The sequence below is a fragment of the Leuciscus leuciscus genome (assembly GCF_965113295.1).
Source record: "Leuciscus leuciscus genome assembly, chromosome: 1".
In the NCBI taxonomy this organism is placed as follows: domain Eukaryota; kingdom Metazoa; phylum Chordata; class Actinopteri; order Cypriniformes; family Leuciscidae; genus Leuciscus; species Leuciscus leuciscus.
Window position 1 is genome coordinate 71,458,551 of NC_138725.1, and position 11,215 is coordinate 71,469,765.

General features: G+C 38.6%; 1 protein-coding gene across 1 annotated transcript; it reads left to right on the forward strand.

Annotated features, from left to right (window-relative positions):
* Window positions 1–451: 451 nt before the first annotated feature.
* On the forward strand, window positions 452–7,604 carry LOC309510970 (outer dynein arm-docking complex subunit 4). Its single transcript, XM_082186000.1, has 12 exons — window positions 452–653; window positions 770–901; window positions 2,008–2,161; window positions 2,273–2,328; window positions 2,478–2,625; window positions 2,724–2,948; window positions 4,134–4,262; window positions 4,359–4,437; window positions 5,523–5,609; window positions 5,719–5,915; window positions 6,102–6,202; window positions 7,263–7,604. The coding sequence occupies exons 1-12, from the start codon at window positions 537–539 to the stop codon at window positions 7,296–7,298; spliced, it is 1,461 nt and encodes a 486-aa protein (XP_082042126.1). The 5' UTR covers window positions 452–536; the 3' UTR covers window positions 7,299–7,604.
* The last annotated feature ends 3,611 nt before the right edge of the window (window positions 7,605–11,215 follow it).

An 11,215-nucleotide genomic window follows, 5' to 3' on the forward strand; every position in this document is an offset into this window, starting at 1 on the left:
GAGCCATGTTTTGGGGATCTCTCTCATTTGAACTAAATGTTCCTTGACATTGGATTGCTGAAGATTTGTTGTGTTCCAGCATTCTCTTGTTTGTTTGATGTGACGTGTACTAAAATGTACAAAAATTTAAGATTTAAGCATTTGTCTGGATACTTTCATATCGTTTCTTGCAAGATCTTCAGTGTACAGTGTACAGTATATATATATATATATATATATATATATATATATATATATATATATATATATATATATATATATATATATATATATACAAATTAAACGTTTGTTGGACTAAATATTATTTTAGATAATATTTTACGTTTTATAAACGATATATAATTTACATTATGCCTAAACGTTTCGGATTGAATGACCTAGTATGTGTTGGCATGTCCATCAAAGTTCCTAACGCCGTTCATTGGCTCCACTGGGTTTTGTTAGGAGCGTTTCTAGGATACGAGTGGACGGGACGGTCGCTCTTACTGATGTGTACTGAAAGGTTTTGATATAATTCTGCTTAGAATACGATTAAAATGTCTGATAACGATGGAGAAAAAGGGCCAAAGAGTACCTTTACCACCTATATGTCTGAAGGTGACCAGCTGTTTCAGAAGGGCGAGTATGTCAAAGCTATCGAGTGCTTTTCCACGGTGAGCTAATAACTATGCGAACACATATTGCATTGCTTAACGTTACGTTCAGACGAAATTAAATGGATTGCTTTATTTTACATTTTATAAGCGTCTTCTTCTCTGCTATCCAACAGGCTTTAAGTTTACAGCCGGATGATAAGAACTGTCTGGTCGCCAGATCCAGGTGTTATGTGAAATTAGGTGATGCAGAGAGCGCGCTGAAAGACGCCGAGACCTCCCTCAAAGACAACAGAAACTACTTCAAGGTGTTCATCCGTCCTAGCTTCCTATTTTCCTTTTGTCTCATCGTTTGTACTAAAAGTTCCCAGAAGCCACAGCTCTGAGTCACTGTATGTGTACCTGTAGTAAGACACTTGTCCTGAAGGGGGCGAATTTACTGATACTTTATCAGATGACGATTCGGTCTCAGAAAAAGTGACCTTTATATCACAAGCACGTTTTTCGAACACAAAATATTACAAACATAACTTTGTGAATGAATATACTGTTAAGGATTAACACAAAAAATGTTAAGACAAAAATCAAACTTGGTGAAACATGACTCTACCTGTGAGGGGAAAATCCACTAAAATGCTAAATAGCCAAGAAAAGAGGTTCGTTCTGTGGAAAGTGTATCGTTAGCTTTTCACACGACACTTAGATTGGTATTTTGTATGTAATCCAATGAAATTCATGAATTTTTAACTGGCTTTTTTGGAGCCACTATATAAGCTCTATAAAAAGCACATCTGAATTATCTGATGTTTAGCAAAGGTTTGGGGTCACTATTCACTCACAAAGGATGCTTTAAATTGATCAAAAGTGATAGTAAATACTTAATTTTTACATAATGAAGTAAAAAAATGTGTCCGACGTTGTGATGTCAAGAGCGATATCATTGTGCAGCGTTTACCTCAGTAAGTTGACTGAGTGGGTCTCTGAGCTGTGAGTGACTGGAGGCGGGGCTAATCTGAAATATTCATGAATCCGTGTATACTAAATGAAGGATGTAGAGTTAAAAAAAAAACTTGTCATTTTGGTGATCAGAGATTAGTTTTCAGCGATAAAATGATTGACTACAGGGGGACTTTAAGCAGCACAACTGTTTTCAACATTGATCATAAAAAAATGCTTGAGCATCAAAGCAGCATCTCAGAATATCAGAATGATTTCTGAAGGATCATGTGACAATGAATGAAGACTGGAGTAATGATGCTGAAAATTACATTTAAAAATGTATTAAAATATAAGACAATTCCTTTTGATTTTGATTTTTTTTAATAATAGTTCACAATATTCCTGTTTTTACTGTATTTCTGATGTGCTAACAAGTAACCTGATTCTCTCTGGTTCTCCATCCTGTGTCCTGCAGGGTCTGTATCAGAAGGCTGAAGCCCTCTACGCTATGGGGGATTTTGAGTTTGCATTGGTCTACTATCACAGAGGCCATAAGCTACGTCCAGAGCTACAGGAGTTCAGACTGGGAATCCAGAAAGCTCAAGAGGCAATCGAGAACTCAGTGGGCAGTAAGTCCTTAGACACAACATGATGAGAAATGAGGAGTTCATGTTTTGGTTACACAACAAAGTGACTTAAGTTAGTAACCCTCATCTGCCTCTCTCTCCCCGGCCTAAAAGGTCCTTCCTCTGTGAAGTTGGAAAATAAAGGAGACCTGTCTTTCTTCTACAACGGGGTGAGCTCTCTCTCGCTCGTTCTCTCTCTTCCGTTATGCCACCTTCCCCGTCACTCATACCACACCATCACACCATTGTTTATAATTTACGTTTATGTTCATTTTAGCAGTTAGTAATGCATATTTGTTTGTTTGATGCGTTCCCAAAGGTTCGTCCCAAGCATTTGAGTGATTCTCATAAGAAGGAATCCAAAAAGCATGGCCAGAAGAAGAGCAAATATGAAAAAGCAGCCAAGCAACTTCTGGGAGAACTGTACAGTGACAGAGAATTCTTAGATAAACTTCTGCAAGATGAAGGTGTGTGTTTTCATGTTTTTTTAGGCCTTGTTTGATGTTAGTTTGCATCTATGATGGTGTATATTCTATATAAAGTATGGCAATCTGCTCCCATACAGATCTTATAAAAGGTAAGATTGGAACTGGAGAGCGTGTGCAAGATCTGATCGTGGGCTGTATCTCCTATCTGGACACGCGGACAGCATTCTGGCAGCAGCAGAAGCCCATCTATGCTCGTCAACAAGACCGAAAACTAATGCAGCAGCGGTGGAACCGGGTTCAACACAAGCCACCCTCAGACCCAACCCGATATGTCCTCGCCTGTCTGGAGGATATTGACAAAGGTGAACCTCTGCAGAGTTCAAAGTTCACAGCATTAGGTTCCTAACAACAAAGTTTAGCATTAGTTGCATACTCATGTTGCACATGCAAAATCATAAACTACTGTCAAAGTTGGGGGTCAGTAAGATTTTTTTTATGTTTTTGAAATAAATATTTGAGTCTCATCAAGGCTGCATTTTTTAGATCATATTGGGAAATATTATTACGGTTTAAAATAATTTTTAAAATGTAATTTATTCCTTTTGGCCAAGCATCATTACTCCAGTCTTCAGTGTCACATGATCCTTCAGAAATCATTATGATATGCTAATTTGAAGCTCAAGAAATGTTTCTGTTATCAATGTTGTAAACAGTTTTACTGCTTAATATTATTGTGGAAAATTTGATACTTTCTTTTGTAACATTTATAAATGTCTGTACTCTCACTTTTGATCAATTTAATGCATCCTTGCTGAATAAAATATTCATTTATTTATCTTATCTAAAAAAAAAATATAACAATCTTACCGACCCCAATCTTTTGAACTGCAGTGTATGCCTATGATTATTAGCTAACTGATGAGTGACTAAACCTACGACAACTTGGAGATAATGTTGGAATTATGATCCTAATTATTCTCTAGGTCACTCCACAATGTGTGTGTTAGCAGACCAGATACATAACACACCCAGCTGATTATTTAAATGTTATTAATGTAAGTTAATAGTGCTTGCTAAGGACATTTGAACTAAATAAAATATAACTATGAAACTTTGGCACATAACTGTGTACCATTTGTGCCATGGACATGAACTACACATCAAATTCTGCTACTTGTTGAGAAGTGTTATTACTTTTATAAAGCTTCTGCAGATTTACTGTTGTTCAGCGGATTTTCGTGGGCGAAATCCAGTCTTTTCAATGGGAATCCAGTCCACACATTCTGGAATTTCACATGAGGGCGAGACAAATTTCACAGGAGATTCACATTTGACCAAAAGAAAACTGCTTGATTTGAAAATGACCAAACCTTAAGAGATTTTTTAGGTGACACATGATTTTTTCCTGGTGGACAATAAAACAGGCCAAAAAATCCTATAGACTCATAGAAACAGTCTTAGCAACACGACATTTGGATTGGAAAACATTTTCAGAAAATGTTCAGTATGTTATTGGGTTTATTGAGAATGATTTGTTGAATTGGCAGCCTTGAGTGCCGGCGATGCAGAAAGCGGCCTGAAGAAGGCCCGTGAGCTCATGAAGGTGGTGAAGGAATGGTCTGAGCAGGTGCTGCCCAATAAGAGAGAAGTGCTTGGGAACCTGCACAGCTGCATTGGTAGAGTCTGGGAATCTCATCGGCCCAATACTTAAATATATAATATCAATAGCACAAGAATCAGAGATACAACATTTTCTTTTATGTTCTGTGTAGGGAATGCATTGATGGATCTTGGGAATATGGACAAGGCTCTGCATCATCATGAGAAAGATCTGGAGCTGGCCAAGAAAGGGTGAGCGCTCATGAGAGCAGGAAAACTACCTTTTGTTTTTCTTGGTTGGTTAATTTGGCCTAGCTTTAGCCTAGCATACACATAACACATTATAGACTTCTCATTTCATTTCATTTCATTTCATTTTCATTTATGCATTTGGCAGACACTTTTATCCAAAGGAACTTACATTGCATTTCAAGATACACATTTACATTCTTATCAGTTCTTGCTTTCCCTGGGAATTGAACCCATGACCTTGCTTGTTTGAGCTACAGAAAAGCTTCTATAATTCAATACTAGGCATAAATCCTAATGTACTTGTTACATCATAAGAAGGATGGCGTCTAAGCAAATATTAGTCTCTCAGTTTATCCGAGGTTTACCGCAGTCCGCCGGATCCAGGCCGTATCCAGATCTGATGAAGGACCTGAGCCTGGACTCGACGACAACACAGTCCTGAAGTGTCAACCAGTCCCCAGATAAAATGTTGTCGGGATAAGTCTGGTTCGCGTGGCTACGCAGACGCGACAAAGAATTCTTTATTATAAATGTTTAAGGCCAGACAAGTAGTTTATTGAGGGTTGATTTGTAAAGAAGGACTACACGCCTGCGCACATATATATTCAAACACACATACCTTTGGACTGAACACATGATGCGCATTAGCGTGACGTCTGCGTTTTCGTAGGTTTGTGTTTTTTGAGGTTTGCGCAGAGATGACGGATAATCGTTTGCACCTTCGAACCTATTTCAGGGAGTGTGTTCTCGAGACACCAGCCACTGTTTTGTGCGGATGGGCGGCCGGAGCGCATTAAGGGTTTTCCTGTTGGAGCGGTGTTGTGTTAGCGGCCCCTACGTTAATAACTAATGATCTTCGCAACGGAAGTGAATCAATCAATCAATCAAAACTAACTTTAGCTGGACAATAACTTTATCCTAGAGCTGTTGTAGAGCCTAAACAATCTGTTACGGTAATTTCCTATTATCACTGTAAAGCTGCTTTGAAACAATCCATATTGTTAAAAGCGCTATATAAATGAAGGTGACTTGACTTAATAAACTACTATTCATCAGGTGTGTTTGGTTTGTGCTTCGTGTCATAGCGACCTGACGGACAGTAAATCCAGGGCTCTGGACAACATTGGCCGTGTGTACGCACGGACTGGCAAATTCCAACAAGCTATAGAAGTGTAAGTGCATTTGCCTTTAATTAATGTTTACTTTGGTGTTGATGTACACACACAAGTCTATTGTAATAGTGATTTTGTTCTGTGTGTGTTTATGTGTGTGTTTGCATAGCTGGGAGGAGAAGGTGCCTCTAGCATGTGGCGGGTTAGAGAAAGCCTGGTTGTTCCATGAGATCGGCCGCTGTTACCTTGAGCTGAAGCGCTATGGCGAAGCACGAGACTATGGCTCCCGCTCGCTCACGGCAGCGGATGACATCACTGATGAGAAATGGCAGCTCAATGCCAGTGTGCTCATGGCGCAGGCCGAATGTGAGTCCAAACTACATCGCCCAGAATCCCAGGAAGTCAGCAGTTTAATGCACTCTGTGACCATGAATAATCTGATTTCCCACAATGCTCAGAATCAATAGGACGTTAATGTGGTCGTTATGTATATTTGATCTACGCCATACTGTGCGATTACATCACTTTACATCCTCTTTCTCTCTTACATAGTGAAGCTGGGTAACTACAAGGCCAGTGTGTTACACTTTGAGAGAGCACTGGACCGGGCAAAACTGCTGCAGGACGACTCCGCCAGTGAAGCCATCCAGAAGGTCTCACTCTCTCTCCCTCATCCCTCTCACCATCCATCTCGCTCGCGGCCTTTTCTATAGTCCCCTTCAAACTACATTAAAATGACTGAGATTCTGAATCACACAGGATGTATTGTTTCTGTGTATGTCACAGAGGACCAAAATGGAAGTTATTGTCAGTTTGACTAAAGGTGCCGTCACATTTACCATTGTTCGGCAAATGTTTGCAGGCAAATTCGGTCATTTCAATTAGAATCCATGCGATCAGAAATTTTGCAAGAACAAAAGATTTCCCCTATGCAGATTTTGCAATGGGTTTATATTGGTCACGCTTGGTTTGTAAAGCTGCTAGGTTTGAAAGTGTGAGTCTATGCTTCATATATTGCTACTGATAATGGACAACTGACCTTTTTTGCCAGCAAAATTTTGCCGAAATCTCACTAATGTGAGCACACCTAAAGCCTCACACCTTGAGAGTCTGGGTAGTAATATTCTGCAATGTCTATCCTGTAGAATTCCCTTGAAACTGTTTCTCACTGTTAGTCTTGCATTTAAATGGTCAGGCAACTCCGTCAAGCCACACTTCATTTTGTCTTTCGCTTAGTTTCTACTTCTATGGCATCACCCCGTGGGGCTCGTGCATATTAAACATTAAAAGTGGATAAAAGGAGATTGATTATGGAAGCTAAGAAAAATTAGCTTATATTATATGACACAACCACCGTGACTTCCGTAAGGAAAGCAATGACAAAGATTATGCTTGGAGAAGTCATGAAAATAAAAAGTTACGAAAACGTTGTCTTAATGTTATGCCAGGAAAACAGCTGTTCTGATGTTACATTGTGCGCATTACGTCTCTGGAATCTTGTTGTGTTGTGCGTAGTTAGTACATGGTGACAGAATACTCATCAATACTAGTTGTGTTGTCATAATACGAACTGATAATTGTAATATTTGCATTTTCATTTTTTGCATGTTACCTGGTTCTTGACTATCCCGTTGCTCTAATATCATATTTCTTCATGTTGCTCTGCTATTATTTGACTCACTTTAATCAACTCCTCAATTTCTCGCCCTGCAGGCTCTTCGTGAAGCAAGACACAGAGTGACCCAGTAAGACGAGGAACACATCTGAATAAAATGTGTGCAATCAAAGTCAGAACTTATGCATCCTTACTAGTGGAATAAAATCTGCCTGAGGAACATTGTGTTGGATTGCATTCGGGTGTCATTGGTTAAGGATTACTTTATGACTGCCTTCTCTGTGCTTGTTTGCATATGGTAAAAATATGTTTTGCATAGTATTACATAAACAGACTGTCACAGTTTCAGAGTTATAACAAATCATGTCCAAGCGATGTTGCCCAGATACTGTTAATGTTTTGCTATAGACACACACTTGTGCTGTTACCTTCTGTTGATAAAGAGATTTTTATTTTATTTTATTGTAGAGATTTTATTAAGAGAGTATTTTATTAAATGAATTGAAAATCATTAAAATGAGTTTAGGTTACACTCCATCTATTGAATCGATATTGACTTTGCGTATGTGCTCAACAAAAATGAACACAAGTATATGCCCTGACAGATTCCGTATGCCAGTTTGTTTGTGTGAGAGAGTACGTTTGTGTACACACACCACAAACACTTGTGAGAAAGTGGTCGCAGCCAACCTGCATTCATTCTGAACTCTACAATGATAAGCTGAAGCCGTGATTGTTAACTGCAAAACCTTTCAGTGCAATGTCAAAGCGCACAACCACTCAGCGTCCCTTCATACATTTCACAGACATCAGCAAGACACTCAGTTCTGCTAGGTATGTTCTTGTACAACAGGCCTGTAAGCGTACATTCAAAGAATAATAGGTGCCTATGGATCCTTTTTTAATCTTTCCAAAACCTAAAATGCACAATGGACATTAATACTGTGAAAATTGAATTGGCATGTATTGATTATAACATAATCTGACAATCTTCATATTCCTTTCGAGTCTGCCAGAAGTCAAGTTCATACTTGGTGTGTGTGTGTGTGTGTGTGTGTGTGTGTGTGTGTGTGTGTGTGTGTGTGTGTGTGTGTGTGTGTGTGTGTGTGTGTGTGTGTGTGTGTGTGTGTGTGTGTGTGTGTGTGTGTGTGTGTGTGTGTGTGTGTGCGTGTGTGTGTGTGGTGGTTTGTTGTTGCCTCACTAATTGCCTCATCAGGTTAATTTTACTGTTGCTGTAGGTTTATTCTGATTGAATTAATGTATTAAATTTAAGAATCTGACACAGATATCACAATGCATTAATAAATACTGTTCATCTTTGGCTTTATTGCTCAGTGTTAGGCTATTTCAGGGTTTTGATCTTTCAACAGAGAGAGAATCTCATGTATTTTATTGTATTTAATGAATGTTTAATATTACCTCTAAACTTTGACTAGGCTATATGTTACATTTTATTTGTTCTAGGAACCTCGAGGCATATTTCAATTTTTGTGTATTTTGTGTTACTCCATAACCATGTTCTAGTTGATGTCATAGTGTAGTTTAGGGCCCAAACATAAACTCAAGCCCGTCAGTCCTGCCCTGTATGTGACCCTCCCAACACATCATTGATTCACACCCTCTACTAACAGCATTAGACGGCTTAGATTGAGCCAGGATTAGGCCTTAGTTCAATTAGGATATTTAAGTAGATTTAAAAAAAAAAAAAAAAGCATTACTGGAGTGTATCTTGAGACAAAACAATAGCACTGACATATTTTAAGATACACCAGCGTAAGTCGCTTTCAGTTAAGACAGCTCAAACATGTATTTTAGTCTGGGACTGAGCTTAAACCTTGTCTGTGAAACCGGGGCTTAAAGGATTTACAGTAGCCTATTTAGAGTTAAAATTTGTCATTGTTATACAATTAAAGTTAAGATGGAATTGTAATAATGTAGGAATTAAACCATATGATAATTTGAGACATAAAGCGGGAGCGCGCTTAAAATTTGCCTCTGTTCTGCATCTGCCTCTCCCTTCCGTGTCCGCGCTCTCGTGCACGCGCAGGGAGTATGCTCAAGTGGTTTCTGTTTTGTTTTCAGATTATTGCTAGTGCTCGGCCAGGCGGGGGTTTCAGCGCAGCGCTCTGGAGAAACGTGGAGTTTGGCTGTACGGTGCTTTGAACCTTTAGCCTCGGGAAACGGTGACAGCTTCATACATCTGCCAACGCTGTAATCAAGTGAGTTGCATTTACGCTGTGCACTAACTATTACATTTTTAATCTTGTTTATATTTGCAACCAATACGTTTGCTTATGCAAATCTAAGTTTATAAAAAAATAATAAAAAAGGGGTTTAAATGTAACAAAAAATGTGTGCGTGGTGTGCTTTATTTTCCAGCTGCGCGAGGCATTGCCGCTGATTTGTTTTGTCTGCATGCAGCGTGGCGGGCACTGCCACTCCCCGAATCCCTGGCTTACTATTTATTTGATAAAAAATTTAATAAAATGCAGTGAAATAATGGCAGCTGAAAATTTCTACTGTAATAATTTTTCAGTTTTCAGGGTCACATGATCCTTCAGAAGTCATTCAAATAAATTCAGTCTTGGTGAGCAGAACAGAGTTTATTTATTTATTTATTTATTAACAGTTTTGTTGTTTTACAGCCATTTTTATTACAGCGTTTACATTATTATATTTCAACAACAGATTGTAGTATCAAAAAAAAATCTTTAAAGGGTAACTAAACCCTAAACATTTTTTTAGTTAATGATCTGTAAGACTGGGGCTTTATTAATGCTGTTCATTGATTCAAGTAATTTTTTTGACATTTGGGTATAAAGTGTTTTAAAGTGCTGCCCTCTTCAGGTTGAATGGTGGCTACTGCAGTTGAATTTTCCTATTGGAAGTTGAACCACGCCCTTGCCTGCAGAGAGACCAGGTGCACATAAATAAATATAAAATCTGCTTTATGTGCATTTTTAATGTCTGTACAACTTTGGTGTTGGCTGAATAAAATTGATTCATTAAACAAATTTGATGAATTGATTAGTAAATAAACTTTATTTTAAATTTTTTTAAGTTTAATTTTGGTTCAGTAAAAATGTATCGGTGCATCGCTAGTTAATATTATTGGTCAAATGGGTTCATCTGACAGAAAAAAAGTTTGTAATGCATGAACTGATAAAATGTAAGTCTTGAATTCAATGCAAGTCACTTTAGATAAAAGCGTCTGCCAAATGCATAAATGCACAATTAAAAGCACTCACAAGCATTCTGTCATAGATCGCGCCTCTGTGGCTCTCTCCATTCATCAAAGAACACCTTCACCAGAGTATTGAACTTCATTTCCCATAAACCCCGTACCTAGGACTAATCACCCACACAGGTGTTCCCAATTCTCCTTTCCATATAAACTGCATTCTGACTCTCACACATTGCGAAGTCTTGTTTTGCCCCGGCTAACATTTCCAAGCATTTACTCTCTGTTATTGATTCCCCGTGTACTGATTTGTGACTGTTCTTCGACTCCCGATTCCTTGCCTGCTGCCTGTCCTGATCTTCTGCCTGTTACCGTTTACTCTGATTACTGCCGCCTGCCCCGACCTCTGCCTGGTATTGTTTATGTTCTTGGATTACCTTCGCTATTGTTTACGCTGTACTCTGACCACTGCCTGTTGTGACTATCCTTAATAAATACTGCAAATGGATCCGAACGTCTCTGACTCTGCATCACACATGCTGACTACATTTACGTTTTATATCACTCATCAGTATGGTTCTGTTCCACAGGGCACAATTTGCCCGATAAATTATGGATTGTTTCCTTCACCTGAGACCGAGAACAGATGCGTCATGAAGGTTTTGAATTGCTTGGAATATGATTGAAATTATGATTGAACAATTCCCATTGTTAACAAATGTTTCCATGTGAAATAAATTTCTGTCTTGGTCGGGGTATATAATGAATTGCAACAAGAGGCTCGGGGCGATTTGTAACTCAAATTAGCCCGTGATGCTGAGTGTATGCAAAACATGTAGGGTTTATGTATTTATTATCTTTGAACTGATT

Excerpts from the sequence above, each read along its gene's own strand:
- LOC309510970 (XM_082186000.1), top strand. The coding sequence starts at position 537 with ATGTCTGATAACGATGGAGAAAAAGGGCCAAAGAGTACCTTTACCACC. Across the intron at positions 654-769 it reads CTATCGAGTGCTTTTCCACG|GCTTTAAGTTTACAGCCGGA; the intron begins GTGAGCTAATAA and ends GCTATCCAACAG. Across the intron at positions 6,203-7,262 it reads CCAGTGAAGCCATCCAGAAG|GCTCTTCGTGAAGCAAGACA; the intron begins GTCTCACTCTCT and ends CTCGCCCTGCAG.